The sequence below is a fragment of the Capra hircus genome, chromosome 6 (assembly GCF_001704415.2).
Source record: "Capra hircus breed San Clemente chromosome 6, ASM170441v1, whole genome shotgun sequence".
NCBI lineage: Eukaryota > Metazoa > Chordata > Mammalia > Artiodactyla > Bovidae > Capra > Capra hircus.
In genome coordinates this window covers 15,653,317-15,674,733 of record NC_030813.1, presented here as the reverse complement: position 1 = coordinate 15,674,733, position 21,417 = coordinate 15,653,317, and the positions used below count along the sequence as shown (strand labels likewise).

The 21,417-nt window shown below is 39.9% G+C and overlaps 1 protein-coding gene across 3 annotated transcripts in view; it reads right to left on the bottom strand.

Moving 5' to 3' along the window:
* The window catches only part of ELOVL6 (ELOVL fatty acid elongase 6), a 139,770-nt gene continuing 133,902 nt past the window's right edge, over positions 15,550-21,417 (bottom strand). For 2 of the 3 annotated variants that reach the window (XM_005681308.3, XM_005681307.3), the window contains exon 5: positions 15,550-19,852. In XM_005681308.3, the coding sequence (XP_005681365.1) occupies positions 19,425-19,852 (428 nt within the window). In that variant the 3' untranslated portion in view covers positions 15,550-19,424. 3 annotated transcript variants of the gene reach the window in all.

The window sequence follows — 21,417 nt, the reverse complement described above, 5'->3', positions numbered from 1 at the left end:
AATTCATGTCCATTGAGTCGGTGATGCCGTCCAATCATCTTATCCTCTGTCGACCCCTTTCCTCCTGCCCTCAACCTTTCCCAGCATCAGGGTCTTTACAAATGAGTCAGTTCTTCACACCACGTGGCTAAAGTATTGGAGTTTCAACTTCAGCATCAGTCCTTCCAATGAATATTCAAATTGATTTCCTTTAGGATGGACTGATTGGATCTCCTTGCAGTCCAAGGGACTCTCAAGAGTCTTCTCCAACACCACAGTTCAAAAGCATCAATTCTTTGGCACTCAGCTTTCTTTATAGCCTAACTCTCACAACCGTACATGACTACTGGAAAAACCATAGCTTTGACTAGATGGACCTTTGTTGGTAAAGTAATGTTTCTGCTTTTTAATGTGCTGTCTAGGTTTGTCATAGCTTTTCTTCCAAGGAGTAAGCGTCTTTTAATTTCATGGCTGCAGTCACCATCTGCAGTGATTTTGGAGCCCAAGAAAATAAAGTCTCTCACTGTTTCCACTGTTTCCTCATTGTGAGTGGTTAGGCTCAATAAAATCTTTATGAATTAAGCTCTAAGGAGCAGCCCAAAATACAGAAAAAACTGAAAATTCCTTAAAAAAAAAACATATATGTGTAAATGTGGGATATTTTGATAAGAACCAAAACAGCTTTTCAGCTATAGTAAGGATTTTCCTTGATAAACAATTTTTATGTAACAACAACAAAAAAGGAAATGTAAACAGGTTCTAACATCCTGCTTGTGAGGGATGCTGACTTTATTTTAGTTTCAGAGCTGTATGTTGGATAAATCCACTAAGTAGAACTGCAGTTTTGAAGAAAAAACATGCTGTTATAATCGAAATGCAGTTACTGTAAAATAATTGCAGATTAATACAGAAATGTAAAGTGCACGAAAATTCTAGACAAAGAGAACCCTTTTTAGTGGCATTATACACTATTATTATATTTAATGGCAATATAAATTAAATGAGGTTTAAATAATACCCACAGTTTAAAGCAAAATCCATGGTCTAAAACCTCAAAATGCCTTTAATCTAGTTCAAATAGGCAAATATACCTCATCGCACGGGAACAAGTTTTCTTCATAAGACTTCATTACAGACACTTAGAAATTGAAGTTTTATTTGTGAGCTTAAAGGTAAAGGAATAGGTCTACATCTAATGATGCTTCTAGTGATCAATGTTTCATTCACTACTTTTGAATGACAAGTACATGTTTAATTAGCTTAGAATTTTGTATGAAAATTCCAGAGTTTTAGGGCCTTTTGAATATAATAATCCTTTGGGAGATGTCTGTATTCCTGGAGTCAAGTTTCTTTTATTAGAAAGCTTCATTAAAAAACACACATTAGTTATTGACAGAAACAGCCACCAGAGCCGTGATACAGGAAGGCCATTCTGTTCGTGTTGTATTGAGAGCCCTGGCAACTTTTCAGAGCGGTATGCTGAAAACCTAATAGTAAAGCTATGCATCACAAGAACTCACCTCTATCTCCTCAAGAACTCTTTTTTGCTACAGTATTGATGCTAGAAGTGAGCTGTGGAGCCAAATGATCTTTTAAGACAAGTTAGAAGGCAATGGCACCCCACTCCAGTACTCTTGCCTGGAAAATCCCATGGGCAGAGGAGCCTGGTGGGCTGCAGTCCATGGGGTCGCTGGGAGTCAGACATGACTGAGCGACTTGACTTTCACTTTTCACTTTCATGCATTGGAGAAGGAAATGGCAACCCACTCCAGTGTTCTTGCCTGGAGAATCCCAGGGACGGGGGAGCCTGTGGGCTGCCGTCTATGGGGTCACACAGAGTCAGACACGACTGAAGTGACTTAGCAAGCAAGCAAGCAAGAATAATATCTGGGCACAAATACTGGGTACTCAGATGAAAGATTTTTTTTCTTTCTCTCAAGGATCTTGGCTGATCAGGAGTGGATATCAAAAGCAGCAAACAAAAAACAAACCATGACAGGAATGTCAGAAAAAACTTTACATTTACCCTCATTGATTTTTTTTTTAACCTAGCATCTCATTCTATTTTAACCTAGAAAAGATATTTTTGTTGTTTGTAGAATGCATTATAATAATAAGACAATTTATATAGACAAACTTTAGGAGGATCACAGTGAAGACAAAACAGAGGTTATTGTATTTGCTGGCTTCCCTGGTAGCTCAGCTGGTAAAGAATCCACCTGCAATGCAGGAGACCCTGGTTTGATTCCTGGGTTGGGAAGATCCACTGGAGAAGGGACAGGCTACCCACTACAGTATTCTTGGGTTTCTCTGGTGGCTCAGAATCCGCCTGCAGTGTGGGAGACCTGGGTTCAATCCCTGGGTTGGGAAGACCCCCTGGAGGAGGACATAGCAACATACACCAGTATTCTTGCCTGGAGAATCCTCATGGACAGAGGAGCCTGGAGGGCTTCATGTAGTCCATGGGTCGCAAAGAGTCAGACATGACTGAGTGACTAAGCACAACGCGTATATTTTATCACCCAGAAGAGAGAAAGTAAGAAATAACAGAAGTAGTAACATTAGCTAATATTTATTGAGCAGTTGCTATGTGACAAGTACTATGCTAGGGGCTTTACATGGATTAGTTCATTAATTACTCACAATAACTATGTGGTAGGTATCATGTCAAAGGAAAGAGGAGCTGGTAAAATATCTTTTTTTGACTTAGGAATGCCATCTTCATACTTTAAGGACTGAGAATCATTGGAATTGATAGGAATAACAACAAGAACTTAAAAGAAGGACAGACAGTTTTCAGTTTGGGTTTTCTGGGGTTTTGGCAGAAGATGAGACAGATAGCATCGCTGGCTCAATGGACATGAGTTTGAGCAAACCGTAGGAGACAGTGAAGGACAGGGGAGCCTGGCACGCTGCAGGCCATGGGGTTGCAAAGAGTCGGACACGACTGAACAACAACAGTGTTGCTGGGATTGAAGCTGAATTTTGATGTAATGGTAGGATTTCAATAGGCAGAGACAAGTAATGTAAAAAGCAGGCAAAAAGGAAAGGCACTACGTCAAGAAAGCAGATTAAGGAGAAGAAATACCTTTGTAGGAGAGGTTTATTTGGAGATGCTAACTAGAGATAAGTCTGGAAAACCCATTGGGAAAAAAAGTAAGGATAATTAATTAATGAAAGGCATTATGCAGAAAAGGTTAACCCATGACTATTTACATGGGGAGAAAAGAACTAAATCTATACATGAGTACATGAGAGAAACTGCAGGTATCCAGGAAAGAGATGATAAGGATCAGGTAGGACAGTGACTTCAGGACAGAAGAGAACACAATGAAGGGAACAGCCTGGAGGCAACATAGTCAGGACTGGCAGACTAACTGGCTACGGGGAAGAGAGGAGCTAAAGTTACAGATCAAGGATGCTCCAGAAGTCTGATCTGACAGCCCACCTTTCACTGACATTAGAAATAGAAGAACCAGGTTTAGAAGGGAAGGTCATGGGTTTGGTGTCAGATGTGCTGAATGTCAGATATCTAGAAAGAGATGTCTAGAAGGCATCTGGATAAATAAATCTGAAGCACAAGGTTAGGACTTGGGATAAAGAGTTAAGTGGAAACTTGGCAGAAAAGAAATCAGTGGCATGGTCATAAATAAGGGTGCGTGTGTATGTGTGTGATATCCTCACACATGGATATGTATCCTCACTGTAGTTCTGATCTTGAAATTTTAACTATGTCAGTTTATTCATTATATTCTTAGATTGATGTGTTAAGTTATTGATATGCCCATTATCAATAAAGAACAGATTTGGTAGGGGGAGGCCTTGTTTACTTGTTGTAGGATGCATAGTAATTTCCTTTATGTTGGAAGCAAGGAAACAAAAAGAAATTTTACTTAAGTATCCTCCAGTTAGAAAAAGAGCTGTTGGAAAATAAATTAAAATAATCAACTGGTTCATACCACCATAAAAATAGGTTGGAGTCTGGATAATAATCTAAATGGGTTGTTTTGCACTGATCAGCTCCCGTACTTAATTCTGGAACCCTGCACTAAGTCTGCAATGATACTTAGTTGTGGCTGCCTCGCCTGTGTCAGAAGTCATTCATTTAAGTTTTCACCCAGACCTTGCTGTTCATTTGCTGGCTCAAGTTATTAAACTACTGAACGTAGCCTGAGAGCCTTCATTGGAAACAGTGTGCCAGATGATTTATGAGGCAGTCAGGCAGTTGTTTTAAGTTGATTCCAAGTGATCGGCTTGGTGCTTGCATCATCACTTCCTCTCCCTTCAGCTTTCTCTGAGGTTTCCTTAATCTCACCCACTCAGAGAAGTCAGAGGAATGCCTTCCCTTTTGTAAAACTAACAAGCTACACAGAATTATATTTTTAATGTGCTGGGTCTAGTAAGTGACTTATTAACATGATGTGGAGAGGCCCCTGTAGAAAAATGGTTTACCTCAGCACATTTGCCTAGCATTATAATTATTCAGGACATACCCAAGAGTTACTCCTGAACATACTGTGATTAGCCAGGCTTTTTCCATTAAATTTGCAAAACAATTCATCTAATTTTAAAAAGAGGCTTTTACCACTGAATAAAACCCCTCCAGAGAAGTCATTGTCCGAAATGGTTTTTGTAAGGCTATCTCATATACATTGTTTTCAAATTTGCGTATATTTAGAAAACTTTAGTAACTCTGATGGAGTTTAGCATATAAAATAGGGCCTTTTTAAAAAACTGAAGAATACTTGATTTATAATATTAGTTTCAGGTTTATAGTATAGAGATTTGATATTTTTACAGATTATACTCCATGTAAAGTTACTATAAAATATTGGCTACATTCCCTGTGCTGTACAATATATCCTGAGAGCCTGTTTCATTCATAGTGGGCGACACCTCTTAATCCCCTGCCCTTATCTTGCCGCTCCCTGCTTCCCTCTTCCCACTGGTAACCACTAGTTTGTTCTCTATATCTGTGAGTCTGTGTCTGTTTTATTATATTTGTTGTTGCAAATAGCAGGCTCTCATTCTTTTATATATATATATAAATTTATTTAATTGGAGGCTATTTACTTTACAATATTGTACTGGTTTTGCCATACATCAACATGAATCCGCCACAGGTGTACACGTGTTCCCCATCCTGAATCCCCCTCCCTCCTCCCTCCGCGTACCATCCCTCTGGGTCATCCAGTGCACCAGCCCCAAGCATCCTGTATCCTGCATCGAACCTGGACTGGCGACTTGTTTCATATATGATATTATACATGATTCAATGCCATTCTCCCAAATCATCCCGCCCTCTCCCTGTCCCACAGAGTCCAAAAGACTGTTCTATACATCTGTGTCTCTTTTACTGTCTCGCATACAAGGTTATCGTTACCACCTTTCTAAATTCCATATATATGCATTAGTATACTGTATTGGTGTTTTTCTTTCTGGCTTACTTCACTCTGTATAACAGGCTCCAGTTTCATCCGCCTCATTAGAACTAATTCAAATGTATTCTTTTTAATGGCTGAGTAATACTCCGTTGTGTATATGTACCACAGCTTTCTTATCCGTTCGTCTGCTGATGGACATCTAGGTTGCTTCCATGTCCTGGCTATTATAAACAGTGCTGTGATGAACACTGGGGTACATGTCTCTTTCAGTTCTGGTTTCCTCAGTGTGTATGCCCAGCAGTGGGATTGCTGGGTCATAAGGTAGTTCTATTTGCAGTTTTTTAAGGAATCTCCACACTGTTCTCCATAGTGACTGTACTAGTTTGCATTCCCACCAACAGTGTAAGAGGGTTCCCTTTCCTCCACACCCTCTCCAGCATTTATTGCTTGTAGACTTTTGGATCACAACCATTCTGAGTGGCATGAAATGGTACCTCATTGTGGTTTTGATTTGCATTTCTCTGATAGTGAATGATGTTGAGCATCTTTTCATGCATTTGTTAGCCATCTGTATGTCTTCATTCTTTTTCTCGGTTGAACAACAGTCACTGTATACACACACACTACATCATCTTTATCCATTCATTTGCTGGTGACTCTTAGGCTGTTTCCATATCTTGGCTATGAACATTGAAGTGCATCTATCTTTTCAAATTGGTGTTTTCACTTTTTTTCCAGATAGATACCCAGGACTGAAATTATTGGATCATATGGTAGTTCTATTTTTATTGTTTTGAGGGACCTTCATGCTGCTTTCCATAGTGACGGTACCAATTTATATTACCTCCAATGTCCTACCAGGGTTCCCTTTTCTCCACATCCTTACCAACATTTGTTATTTGTACTTTTTGGATTCCTGTTGTCAATGTGGTTTATCACATTGATTGATTTTTTGGATTTTGAACCATCCTTCCATCTCTAGGATAAATCCTACTTGATGGTGTCTGATCTTTTTTATTTATTGTTGAATTCAGTTTGCTAATATTTTGTTGAGGATTTTTATATCCATATTCATCTGAGATATTGGCTTATAATTTTTTGTACTGTTTTTGCTTATTTTCAGTATCAAATTAATGGTGGTTTGTGGAGTGAATTTGGAAGTGTTCCCTCCTCTTCAGTTTTTTTAGAATATTTTGAAAAGGATAATATTAACTCTTCTCTATATATATTCTATATTGGTAGAATTCCCCTGTGAAGCTGTCTAGTCCTGGATTTTTATTTGCTAGGAGTTCTTTTTAAATTTGTCTATTTCAGATTGTCTATTTGTTCCTGATTCAGTCTGGAAGATTGTATGTCTCTAGAAATTTATCCATTTCTTCTAGGTTGTCCAATTTATTGCTTTATGCTTTATAGTTATACATAATATTCTCTCATGTTTTTTAATCTCTGTTACATTGGTTATAATTTCTCTTCTTTCATTTCTTACTTTGTTAATTTGTGTCCTCTCTCTTTTTTCTTGGTGAATCTGGCTAAACATTTATAAATTTTGTTTATCTTTCCAAGGAACAGCTCTTGGTTTTATTGATTTTTTCCTATTTTTTTAGGTTTCTATTTATTTCCTTCCTGATCTTTATTATTTCCTTCTTTCACTGACATTGGGCTCTGTTTGTTCTTTTTCTTTCAGGTTGTTTATTTGAGACTTTTCTTGTTTCTTGAGGTAGGCATGTGTTTCTATAAACTCTCTTAGAACAGTTTTTGCTACATCCCATAGACTTTAGATAGTTTTTGTTTTCATTTGTCTCAAGGTATTTTCTGATTTCCTCTTTGATTTACGGATTGAAACATTGAGTTTTTTTTTTTTTTTTTAGTAGCATGTTTTTTAGTCTCCACCTGTTTGTGTTTTTTCTCATTCTCATTCCTGTAAATGATACCTATAGTTTCATAATGCTGTAGTCAGAAAAACTGCTCGATATAATTTCTGTCCTCTTAAATTTGTTTAGACTTGTTTAGTGGCCTAACATACATCCTGAAGAACATTGCATGTACTCTTGAGAAGAATGTGTTCCTGTTTTTGGATGTAATGTCCTACGGATACATATTAAGCACAACTAGTCCAAGGTGTCATTTAAGATCACAGATTTCTTAATGGTTTTCTAATAATCCTATCTGAATGACTGTCCATTGAATCTAGGAATTTTTACTTTTAGAAGAGGGTTTTCCCCATAAAATCACATAGGCTCTGAACTTAAAAAACAAACAAATAAAATCCACATTTCGTAGCCCTTCTGGTTGATGAATGTCACTACACGTGTACCAGTGTAAGTCCAGATCACTATGACTGAGTGGGACTTGCTGTAACTAACATTTGCTGACAGGACCACCAACATGGACCAAACTGCCACACAGAGATCTCACCAATACCGTCCCATTCCTTTTCCAAAGGTAGGCTCTGATGTACTGTAATATAATAAGGCATCTTTCCCCTACAATCAAGCACAATCTCTTTTAAAGAGAGATTGTGAGCAAAGGAAGGAAAAATCTTCCTTCTCTTAGATGCTTAGGAGTACATACTGTAGCATAGAAACTGAAACCAAGTATTTGGAAACCTACCCAATGGCTGTTGCTTAGAACAGTATTATTCCACTCCTTCATCACGTCACCTCCCCCACACACGAAGGTGCATGCACACACACATGCTCACGTGTGCACACACACACATATGCTCACATGTGCACACACACGGTCTCTCTCTCTCTCATATTCCCAAATTAGCGGGCTGGCTTATTTCTGAGATGTGACTAAACTGAAACATTCTTGCAGAGAGTAACTTTTCCTTTTCTTTTGTCTGAGAAAGAAATCAGAATCCAGAAGAATTCAGAAGAAAAAAGCTGCTGACTAAACATGGAGTTGGAGCTAATGAATCTTATTATAAACCCTCAGTATTCTGGGAAAGTGTATAGGTTTCTTTATGTTCTGATGTATTTGAGATTCACGCTTCCCTTGTAGCTCAGTCGGTAAGGAATCTGCCTGCAGTGCAGGAGACCTGGGTTCGATCCCTGGATTGGGAAGATCCCCTGGAGAAGGAAATGGCAACCCACTCCAGTATCCTTGCCTGGAAAATCTCATGGACAGAGGAGCCTGGTGGGCTGCAGTCCATTGGGTCACAAAGAGTTGGGCACGACTGAACGACTAACACTTAGGTATCATTCTTATGCCTATTTCACAGATGAGGAAACTGAGGCACAGGGTAGTCAAATAACTACCTCCAGGCAGATGGCAGAGTTAGGCAACGTGATGCCAGAGCCTCTTTTCCGAAGTCCTAGACAAGAACTTTTGCTAATCAAACCGTGATATTACATGAGATTTAAAAAATTCCCACTGGAATAAGCAACTAATCCAGTGGCTCAAAACACAGTTCTGCCTATTTGTAAGTATACAGTGAAAAAGGACAAGAGCTTTCCCAGAGCACACAAACATTTACAAACACACACGGCACACAGAGGAGAAGGAAGACAGAAATCTAAAATGCTGTTTACATCCACAGCTGCAACTAACATTTTTTTTCATCAGTTCAACAAATATTTAACTCCAAGGCACTGGAGTTGCCAGTGGGGACAGTAGGACTTGATTCTTTGTGCTATAAAGCAGCAGTCCCCAACCTTTTGGGCACGAAGAACTGGTTTTGTGAACACAATTTTTCCATGCATCAGGAGTTAGGGGGATAGTTTGAGTTTGATTCAAGTGTTACATTTATTGTGCACTTTAATTCTATTATTATTACCTCAGCTCCTCCTCAGATCATCAGGCATTAGATCCTGGAGGTGGGGGACCACTGCTGTAAAGATTGTAATCTACTGAAGTCAGATTTTTCAACAGTCCACAAATAACAAATTATATATTTATGTGGTGATTAGCCACACAAGGTAGGAATGCACAGGCAGGGATATAAGAACTCAGCAAGTGCCCTAACCTCTACCTTCCAGGCAGATGAAATGTGCACACGAGAAGGCTATAGTCAGGGATAAAGAGAGAAAGTCTAAGAAATTGTCATGACTTTCTGCAGTTTACCTGTTTAATTCAAAAGTTGATTTTCACTAGAAAGGAAAGGACTTGTTTAAGTATGTTTTCATTGTTCAGTAGCTCAGTTCAGTTCAGTTACTCAGTCGTGTCCGACTGTTTGTGACCCCACAGACTGCAGCATGCCAGGCTTCCCTGTCCTTCTCCCAGAGTTTGCTCAGAACTCATGTCCATTGAATTGATGATGCCATTTAACCGTCTAATCCTCTCTCTCCCCCTTCTCCTCCTTGCCTTCAATCTTTCCCAGCACCAGGGTCTTTCCCAGTTAAGTCGCCTCTTTTTATCAGGTGGCCAAAGTATTAGAGTTTCAGCTTCAGCATTAGTCCTTCCAATGGTTATTCAAGGTTGATTTCCTATAGGATTGACTGGTTTGATCTCCTTGCAGTCCAAGGGACTCTCAAGAGTCTTCTGTAGCACCACAATTCTAAAGCATCAGTCCTTCAGTGCTCAGCCTTGTTCATGGTCCAACTCTCACATCCATATATGATTACTGGAAAACCATGGCTTTGACTAGATGGACGTTTGTTGGCAAAGTAATGTCTCTGCTTTTAAATATGTTGTCTAGGTTTGTCATAGCTTTCTTCCAAGGAGCAAGCATCTTTTAATTTCATGGCTACAATCACCATCCACAGAGATTTTGGAACCCAAGAAAATAAAGTCTGTCACTAGTTCCATTTTTTCCCCCCATCTATTTGCCATGAAGTGATGGGACCACATGCCATGATCTTAGCTTTTTGAATGTTGAATTTAAACCCACCTTTTTCACTCTTCTCTTTCACTTTCATCAAGAGGCGCTTTAGTTCTTCACTTTCTGCCAAAGGGTGGTATCATCTGCATATCTGAGGTTATTGATATTTCTCCCAGCCATCTTGATTCCAGCTTGAGCTTGATCCAGCCTTGCATTTCACATAATTTACTCTGTATATAAGTTAAGTAAGCAGGATGACAATATACAGCCTTGACATACTCCTTTCCTAATTTTGAATCAGTTCATTTTTCCACATCTGGTTCTAACTATTGCTTCTTGACCTGCATACAGGTTTCTCAGGAGGCAGCGCAGGTGGTCTGGTATTTCCATCTCTTTAAGAATTTTCCACAGTGTGTTGTGATCCACACAGTCAAAGGCTTTAGTGTATATAATGAAGCAAAAGTAGATTTTTTTCTGGAATTCCCTTGCTTTTTCTGTGATGTAGGAAATTTAATCTGTGTTTTCTAAATCTAGCTTGTATGTCTGGAAGTTCTCTGTTCGTGTACTATTGAAGCCTAGCTTGAAGGATTTTGAGCATTACCTTGCTAGCACGTGAGATAAGCGCAATTGTAGGGTAGATTTAACATTCTTTGGCATTGCCCTTCTTTGGGATTGGAATGAAAATCGACCTTTTCCAGTCCTGTGGCCACTGCTGAATTTTACAGATTTGCTGGCATATTGAGTGCAGCACTTTAACAGCATCATCTTTTAGGATTTGAAATAGCTCAGCTGGAATTCCATCAACCACACTAGCTTTGTTTGTAGTAATGCTTCCTAAGTTCCACTTGACTTCACACTCCAGGATGTCTGGCTCTAGGTGAGTGATCACACCATCGTGGTTATCAAGGTTATTAAGACCTTTTTCATACAGTTCTTCTGTGTATTCTTGCCACCTCTTCTTAATGTCTTTCTGCTTCTGTTAGGTCCATACCATTTCTATCCTTTGTTGTGCCCATCTTTGCATGAAATGTTCCCTTGATCAGTGTGCTTAGCATTTCATTTTTACAAACCTGGCAGGGGGGCCTGGGCTGAATTTAAGTGCATCTCAGAGATGCCTGGACCTGTAATGGGGACAGATAATGGGGAGCCAGGAGGAGACCTGGGAGGCTTCTAGAAAAGGAGCTCCACCTGTGTCCTCTGTTAGACTCAGATGTCAGGGCAAGTCTAGGGAGCACAGGTGGTCGCCATAGGAGTCCATTTATAGTGGGGCTGAGGGACTTCTGGGGATAATACTTCTCCAGGTAAAAGGAGATCCAATTAGCTCAATCCAAGGGCCGGCTTTGCCCCCGGCAGGAGAAGAAATAGACATTCTGATTCAGTGCAGTGGCCATTTCTTAAATCCATTCTTCAGTTCCTGGATGCATGTCTGGCTGTTAGGTAGAGAAGGGGGTGGTTTTTCTCACAAAGCACATCTAACCAAGGGAAAGAGGCATCTTGTCTCACTGCAGAGCAGAGGGTGCCCTGTCTCTCTGAGGGGCAGTGGAGGCCTTCTGAGAACTGCTCCACCTCGCCAGGCCGAGAGGTTGCAGGGCCCAGTGAACAGATGCAATAGCAGCTGGGCGGCTGTGGAAGGCAGGGAGGTGGGGTGGGAGTGACCACATAGCAGAAATGCCTGACAGAGGCTGTGAGACTCCCCTTGGTGATTTCTAGAATTAGATGCAAGGGACTTGGCAGGAAGTCAGTGGGAGCTACAAACCAGCAAACAATTTGCCTCTACAGGCCAGTGGGTCCGGGGGAAATTCGGCTTAGGTAAAAATAAACAAATGAGTTGCCTTGGCTGCCTAAGTCAGTTTAGAAGCTCAGTAGATTTATGTTGTATAGATTTGATTATTCTAAAACCAAGTTGAAATAAGAACTGCTTCTGATTAGGAGACAAAGTGCTCGTTTTGCAAAAATGAACTGGTATTTTATAGTAACTCACACAGAGTTACGAGCCAGATGAGATGCAAGCCTTGCAAACCTGTTTGCCTTCTCTTTGTAGAGAGAGATTGGCTGCCTGAAGAAACACCCAGTCGAGTTTTCATAAATAAAACATAGCAGAGCAACACCCAGGGGGGCAGTTTTTCCCTCTAGTATGAAAGGAATTAGTGTAGTCGATAGAAAAGGAAGCTGTGTATGAAACCCCAGCCTGTAGCACAGGGTTTTCACCCTGGGGGGCTGAAAATACCAAAGACTGCAGAATCCAGTAGTGAGATGGCAGGGGTTGTGTCAGGAGGGGCCACCCCATGGGTTTAACCCTGAGGATGCTGTGTTGTTTTCTGAGAGCCTATGTATGTTATCTTTTCCATATAAATACGTCTTCTATAATGCATATATTTCCCCTGGTGGCTCGTATGGTAAAGAATTTGCCTGCAGTGCAGGAGACCTGGGTTCAATCCCTGGGTCGGGAAGATCCTCTAGGGAAGGGAATGGCAACCTACTCCAGTACTCTTGCCTGGAGAACCCCATGGACAGAAGAGCCATATATAAATAAGGTGGAATACTAATGGTTACATCCTTCAACTATTACATAGGTAAAGAATGAAAAGCAGAAGGAAATGTCAAAGGTTACAGAGTGAACTGGGTTGGTGCATTTCATCTGATCTAATCCAGAGCTTCTAATCTTGCCTGGAGCCCTTTATGGTGACATGAGGGTGCAGATATCACAGGCTAACAGGGAGAGCATATGTATGATTCTGTGTCTGAGTGTACAGTTTTGTGAGGGCTGGGGTCACTTGGTGCAGGCCACCTCTGCCCGCACAATGGAAACCCCTGTGGTCACCAGTGCACTGAGCAAGACCTCCCTGTTTAGTCTCAGGACAAGTGTTTGGCAATAAACGAAACCTTGCCCCAGATCTATGAGACCTGGAGATTCATCAGCAATAGGCCAACCAGTGGGGAGCCCTTTTAATTACTTTGTGTTGACCATGCATTTAATGATACCTTATTATGGGTCCAATTAATTTCATTCATGTTGCAGAAACAACCACGAGTGGTCATGTTGCTGAAATACTGTATTCTGACCCTATTTGTATTTTTCCATCCCTAGGAAGCCTGCTATAGCATATTCTTGGTCTTGAAGTGTCAGCAGTACAGCATTTTTGCTATATAGTGATATAAAAGGCTCATGTTTTCATGTGTGCCACGTTCATTTCTGAAGCTTGTATACTATTATACGAGATTGTGTTTCTGTCAGAAGCTACCTGATGGCACAATCATTTGTATTGGGGTTCTGAGACTGCTATGGAAAAGAGAAACACCTCTAAGGTTTGCTTCTGCTTTTCCTTTACACACACTATTTTTTGTTGTTGTTGCGAAGTTAATAAAAATGACTTTCTGTGCAGTATAGGTCTCCCCCTTCCCATCCACCCATTTTGACCTGAGTTCAGAACATACATTAAATGAGTTACAAATGGGAAGTTTTGTCTGAGATGATGTGAAAAGAAAGGTGTGTTCACAGCAACTTAGCTATAGAGAACTTTCACAAGTAACAGGGTCTTGGTTTTAAATATAAATACTGTAGGCACTTTGCTATTGTACACATTGTAGAGAAAAACACAAACATGTAGCCTGAAACATAAACAACAGATCATACAAAAACATTAGGAGTTGAAGCCAAATTGCAGCAGTGGGGAGCAGACGGCTGTGCTCCCCTTGCTAGTCACGGGAGTGTAAGCGATGGGAGGCAGGCGCTACGTTTCCTGTTTCCAACACATTTTGTCCTGGAACTCTTTGTCCAGTGACATGGCACCGTGCTTCCTAGTGCAGGGTTGAGCCTTGGAATTTCACTCACTTATACTTCTTTCAGGAGATTATGTTCACATCTTGTTCCTTCTACTTCAGTGACATTTGATCTAACGAACATATTTTTCTCAACCTGTTAAACAGGGATCCAGCTTAGACTACCTGCTCCATGAGGACTGCCCTGACATGTCAGGTCTGGATAATGTGCTGTGTTTCACCCTTGAAATACCATGGGAGGGCTGGACACCTGTTGGGTTTTGACTAGAAGTATCTGGCACCCACATCAGTCCTGGGCTTTGCTTGAAAACTGGGGAGTCTCAGTGATTCTCCTGCGTCCATGAGCACACTGGAAGGCCTTTCTGAGATTTCTAAGTAGCCTTTACGGATGCCTCCTTTGTACTGCCCAGAAGAAGAAAGAAAAGAAACGGAAAACAGTTTGGTTTTAAATCAGAAAGTTATGATTTTATTTTTAATATACCAGAAAAAAATATTTCTTTTAATGTCATGAAATCAGCACTTGAAAATAACAATTCCAACATTGCTGTGATTTGCTCTGTGAGGCTTATATGGGTAGGCTTTTAGTTGAATAGAGGCACTGGGTCCTCTAAGAAGCAGAATCTTCCAGTGGTTTTCCAGGTAGCAGTAAGCAACCTCTTGCCTGAACATGCCCAGAGAGCAGACTTGTTTGAATTGACAGGCTTGGGCAGCACTATGAGGCTACTTCTGGAGCATTCTAGGGTTCTGTCTTCTGGGGAGAAGTCTCCAGAGACACCAAGCATTGAGAGAATGACAGTGTTCAATACCAGCATTGAGTCGGGACCTTGAAATCTTGGCTTAAATATGTTGCGAAAATGGCCTGACTGTGATTTATGCAACCAGTTTCTTTAACCAGTTGCTTCAGGAGCTGTTTACTACAATGTAGTGTCATATTTGGATTTCTGTGAAGTGTATCTGATGTGAAGACTTTTACTTGCCCAACGTGAAATTAAACTGCCTTTCTTAAGATTTTCCCAGCACCCCTGAACTCCGCCACAGATGTGTTCCCACTGTCTGTTTTAGTGCTAGAATAACTTGTTTCACTTAAAAAAAAAATGTATAATTCAGGAGGAAGGGAGACCTGGGGCCTATTTTTCCCTCTCTGTGAGCCCTGAATTTTCAGAGTATCTGGGGATGAAGCAAGTAACTTGGTGAATCAACAGGCCTGTGAATAGTCTTTGATGCTCTGCACAGGGGTACCTAACTGGTCTCTTTAGCTATGGGTTTTGCCATATGGCTCAAAGATGTTTATAACTGGTGTGTTACAACTGGCATTCAAGAAAATGCTATAACTACAATGATTCTTTTTTTGCTTAAGTATTGGGTACCAGCATACAGAGGCTGTTGATTCACTGCAAGACTGGGACCTAACACTTCATCCTGATTGTCAGCACAAAATAGAGTATCATTGCTTTATCACTTTAACATGTATGCAACAGAGGCCAAACCCTGTGGTGCATTCTTATCAAAATCTCTTTTGGTTGGTGATGGGTCTGAGGCACAAAGAATTGGTTCCTGTATACAGATAGAAAAAGGATAGAATAACAAGTTAAGTTACAGGAGACAATGACTCACAGCACGAAAATAGGCTCTACTACCATCCTGAATTGATAGCAAAATATTTATTATTGAAAACAAAAAGATCAGACCACTAGACTTTCATCATAAAGCTCTCACACAATTGTAATTTTCAGGATGGAAACATTTTCAGGGAAAGAAGTGTCTAAGAGACAGGCACAGACCATGCACATACAGCTCAAAGCACTGAACTCAAGGAGGTGGTCTGTTTGACCATCTCCACTCTCCTAAGAGCCCTCTTGAGTCAGCGCATGACCAACCCAACAACTATGTTGAAGATTCATTAACCAAACTGGGGGGGGAAAGTGTACTGGAGCTTAGTTGTATCTGAAGAAAGGCTGTTCTCTCATAATAGCAACCTGAGCTTATTTCTCCCTGGTAACCCAGCAGTCTGGAACCAGACCAGACTTGTGGAATATTCTACTCCAGTGTAGTTTACTCCAGGTGCTTTGTTGTTCTTAATGTGACAGGTTTTATCTTATGATAATGATACCACAGCTGATTAAAAAAAAAAAATTTTTTTTTTTCTGTGAGTCTCTTTCCTAGAAGTGTTCTTCCATCTCGTTCTGCAAAAACCCTACTCAGTAAAGTTCCAGACTCAGAGCCACATTAATAGAATTGACAGGGGATATAATTTTTTCTTTCCATATCAGCAACATATTTGAATGTATTGTCCCTGTCCCCTTGTGTTTATAGCAGCGTATGATTAGAAAGTTTTCCCTGGTGGCTCAGATGGTAAAGAATCTGCCTGAAATGTGGGAGATGCGGGTTTGATCTCTGGGTTGGGAAGATCCCCTGGAGAAGGGAACAGATGGTTAGAAGGATGGGAGTAAATTAACTGGAATAATCATCTCAATACATGATTTTTGAATATAGTAGTGGCTCTGTTCTCATGAGCAAAATTAGAAGGTCCAGATAAAACCTCCTGATCTGTGAATAGAGCATTTCTCACTAGAATGTTTTTCACTGCAAACTCATAGACTTGGGTTGATGCTCAGACCTTGTGTATCAAATTGCATGTATTTATGTTTGAAATGAAGATTTGGTTTAAAAAACTTTTTCAATCCAGGAATGTTTTCACGATACTGGAATTGAAGTGCAGTGGAAAATCTTCAAGAGAAAGGAAATCTATTGCAGCATAGTGGGGCAGCTATAAAAACTTGCCTGCCCAAGTTTTTCTGGAATGTTAAGTGACAGCAGGATTATCTATGTGGCAGTCAATTCTCTTATAGGCTTCAGATTTGCCACGGGGTAGTGGTCCAGCCTCATATATTAATAGAATTAATCACTTAAGCTGAGATGTTAAAAACAGTGTATTGAACCTGTAATACCAGAATTTCAGTTTTTTTAAAGGTGTGATTTTTTCCCCCTCCCATGATAAACATCGGAAATGCCTTTAGATACATTTAGCTAATTTTAAAACTATTTATTAGACATTCAACCCGTAAACAAAATTTCTAAATTATCTCATAAGTAGACACAAGTATGAACCTGTACCAAGATGAAAGTGCTTTGGAAGCATCTGAGTCTGTTTAAGGTCTATGATTATTTCCTTATTCTAAAACCTGCATTAAAGGATCACTGATAAATCAATGGATTAAATCACTAAATTAAATTAACCAAATAAGCTCTAACTGTCCTTCAGTTAAATTCAAGTCAACTGTTATTTGGCCTTTTCCTCATTATTCTGCTCATTTTCTGTTATAAGAAAAAAAAGCTTATTGCACAGTATCATGTATTTTCAAAGCTCAAAATAACATTGTTTGCATCCTAATAATCTATTAGTTGTTATAGCAGGACTTGTCTTTTCAGTCCATGTCAGTTTTTGCCCTAATAATACATTCTCCGATCAATGCATCTATGAACCAACGTCAAAACGTCATAGATTGTTCACAATAATTTAACACAGACATAACAGCTTCCCTTCCCTGCATACAGCCCACCCTCCATCCCATCAGTCATGACTTGGTTCGCACGGATTCTCTGTTCATGGTTCAGACCATTCACACAGAATGGAATAAAACTTTATTCTTTTCAATTCCACACATAGACGAGATGCTGAGAAAGCCCTTGTCATCTCTGACAGAGAAGCAGAGCAGCTCTGTTTCATGAATGACAGCACAATTAAAGCTAAAATAATATAAAAATAATTTGAAAAATCCCTTTTCTGTACACACTCAAAGCAAGAAAGCTAAACAGCTTCTTTTTCTGCTAGCCAGAAAACATGTTTCTATTTATTTGGGCTTTAAAGTTTGGTGGACATCACATCTGTGTGTATATATGTGTGGTTATGCATGTCTAATCTATGCAGTGTAGTAGCCCCTAATTTTTATCTAGTTTGTCTAATCATTAAGCTATATAACCAATTAGAATACTATTATATCACATTGAACAACTTGACATAATTGCTTCTTTGAAATACAGGAATGTTTACACATTTGGCTTGTAAAGGACTGAAATATTGCAGATATTATAGTATCTAGCTTTTTTTTAAAAGAATATGGCTCTTAATAAGCTGATTTTTGAACTCCAGAGCGTAAGTCCCTTTTCAAAAAATTTCTGAAGCTGACTCAAAGTAGGAAGAATGTCTTCTGATTTGGCCAAAAATATGGTGAATATTTTATATCATTTAAAATTTGAAGCATAAGTCTCGAAGGGGGCCGTTTGTGTGTCGACTGTTCAGCTCAACTTGCCATAAAGTGTGTTTGTCAAAGTATCTCCGCTTGACCAGCAGAGGGCACTTTAAACACCTCTGCATTGCTTTAGGGAGCAAAGGCAGACGATGCAGAAACACAGTGTTCACCCAAGATCAAGGAGAGCCCTGTGGGTTGCTTTGTGAAATTCACAAAAATATAGGAAATATGGACTGTACCACAGGGTTTCATTTGGAAAGTTATGTGTGGAGTCATCTATGGAGGGGTGTACTTATTCTCTTGTATTGATCTTCGGCTCATTCCTCTTTCCCAGCTCAAGAACTTCGGTGTAGGGCCGCAACTTTTTACAGGTAAGAGAGTCTATTTTTCAAATAATTTGGTTGAGTTGTCTGTTTTTTATATTTATTCTTCTGTTTGAAAGCCCAAGGCAACTGAACAAAGGATGCTGTGTCCTACTCCATTTAGGGGTAGAAAATAAAACTATCAGAAATAACTGAGATTGGAGCTGCCCTTTCAGGAGTTGGGCGGCACTGTTTCCTTCCTCCCACGGAAAACCCTGGGAAAATATTATGCCCCGTTTTGTTATGGTGAACTCACTAGACTGAGGCTGTGCTATGTAGGGGAACGAGTCTTTCTCATAGTTGAAATATAGTTTATCATCTGTTTTCTCAGGAGGTGATTAAGACATCTTTTCTCACGGGGGCTACAACCCATAACCTTTCTGAAAAAGTACTTTCAATTTTGTAAAAGCGTGACTCTAGGTACACAGCCCGTGTCGCTTCCATTTTTACCTTTTCTGTTGGCTCCAGTTTAGTGTCAAAAAAGATTAGAAAGGATTGTATGTATGTGCTCACATGGTTTTTAAGTAAACTTCTTTGATCCTTAGAGAAATATAACAGTAAATTCATTTTTTTTCCATATACTGTTAATAGCTTGTTTGCCTTCTCTCTGCCTCTGGCCCACTTTGTTCTCATTTGTCCTAGAGTTGACAGATAAAGAGGGAATGGGGTCTTCCAGCAGCAGTCCTTTGAGATGGAGGTGTACTCAGTGAGTCCTCACCCAAAAAGGATCACTAACTTACTGGGTTAAGTCAACCTAATTATCCCTAAGCTGCCTTGGGTTGTGTGTTTGCTCATATGTCTTGTTTTGTGTTAGCTGCACCATATGTGATTCCTTGTGCCATTTTCTTTTGTCTGTTATTTTTCTTGATGACCCTGAGCTACGGCTTCCTCCTCAGTCCCGACACTAGTCAGCCTTCGTTGCTTTCCTCATCTTGCTGCCAATGTAGGCCTCGAAGAAGAAGTGGCAGAAGAGCACGAAGTAGCTGAGGTACATGAGCGAGGACCAGAAGATGTTCTGGAAGTGGGAGTGACACTGGTCGTGCTGCATCCACTGGAAGACCAGGTAATTAATGACGCAGCCTACCAGCATCTGAAGGATCTGGGACAGGGTGATGAACATGGCGAACTTCCGGGAGACGCGGAAACCCGCCGCTCGCAAGGCATAGTACGAGTACATCACAGAGTGCACGCTATAGTTCATAGTCATAAACCAACCACCCCCAGCAACCATGTCCTTGTAGGAGTACCAGGAGTACAGAAGCACAGTGATGTGGTGGTACCAGTGTAGGAAGATCAGCTTCTGCTTCCTCAGAATAATGAATATTGTATCTCCTGGAAGACACAAACAGAAACGGACGTGAGCCGCCTGACTAGACTCCATATCAAGAAGGTGAATGTCTTGAACTTGTACCTCAGAATGAGACGGATTGGGGTTAGACTTGTGGACTGATATTTACTAGCTTGGTGCCCCTGGCAGGTTATTCATCCTATTTTCTAGTTTCCTCATGTGTAATATGGAGATAATAGCTTGGAATTATTTGAAGATTCAATAGGATACAAAACCAGGCACATGGTAAGCACTCCATAAATGTTACTGTCAGAAAGGTGTTTTGCACACAATCATATTTTTGATTTGGAAGGGACACTAGTAAGTATATTGTCCATTTCCAATGAGGCTATGCATTTTAGGAAATATCACCTAGAAGAGAGTCAAGTGATAGTCATTAATCAAGAGAAACAAATTTGAATTCAAGTGACCAGTAAAATGTTCTTAGGCCGCTCTGGGGTAATAAAACCACCTTTCTTTGGTACACAACAAAAGTACACACTTTTGCAGGTTCCCTATAAAATGTGAAGCCTTGGCATATGGAAATTAGAAAAGTAAAATTTAAACAAAAGGCTATTCCTGGATAAGAGACAAGATAGCGGAGTAGGACTTGAGCTTACCTCTTCTCACAAAAACATCAAAATCACAAGTAACTACTGAACAACTGTTGACAAAAAAGATACTCTAAAGACAAAGACATCACACCAGTCAGAATGGCCATTATAAAAAAGTCTATAAAGCATACCTATATAGCATATAAGTAATACTATATAACATTTGTGTTTGACTTATTTCACTCAGTATGACAATCTCTGGATCTATTCATGTTGCTGCAAATATCAATATTTTGTAATTTTTTAATGACTGAGCAATATTCCAGTCTGTATATGGAACTTATTTACAAAACAGAAGTAGAATCACAGATGCAGAAAACTAGGTTATGGTATGTAGGGTTACTAGGGGATAAAGTAGGGGAGGGATAAACTGGGAGACGGGGACGGACTTACATACACTGCAGTATGTAAAATAGATAACTCAGAACCTGCTGTAGAGCACAGGGAACTCTGCTCACTACTCTATAATGGCCTTTATACAGCTGACTCACTGCTGTATACCTGAAACTAACACAGTACTGTAAATCAATATATTCCAATAATTGCTTTTAAAAAGTCTACAAACAGTAAATCCTGGAGAGGGTGTGGAGAAAAGGAAAGCAACCTGCACTGTTGGTAGAAATGTAAATTGGTACAGCCACCATGGAAAACGGTATGGAGGGTCCTTAAAAAATTAAAAATAGAACTATCCTATGATCCAGCCATCCCACTCTTGGGTGTATATTCAGAGAAAACCATAACTTGAAAAGATACATGCACCCTAATGTTCACTGTAGCACTATTTATAATAGCTAACACAGAAGTGATATAAATGTCCATCACAAGAGGAATGGAAAAGGTGTGGTACTTATATACAATGGAATATTAGTCATAAAAAATGAGTAAAATAATGCCATTTGAAGCAATGGATGAGAGATTATCCTACTAAGTGAAATAAGTCAGAGGAAGACAAATAT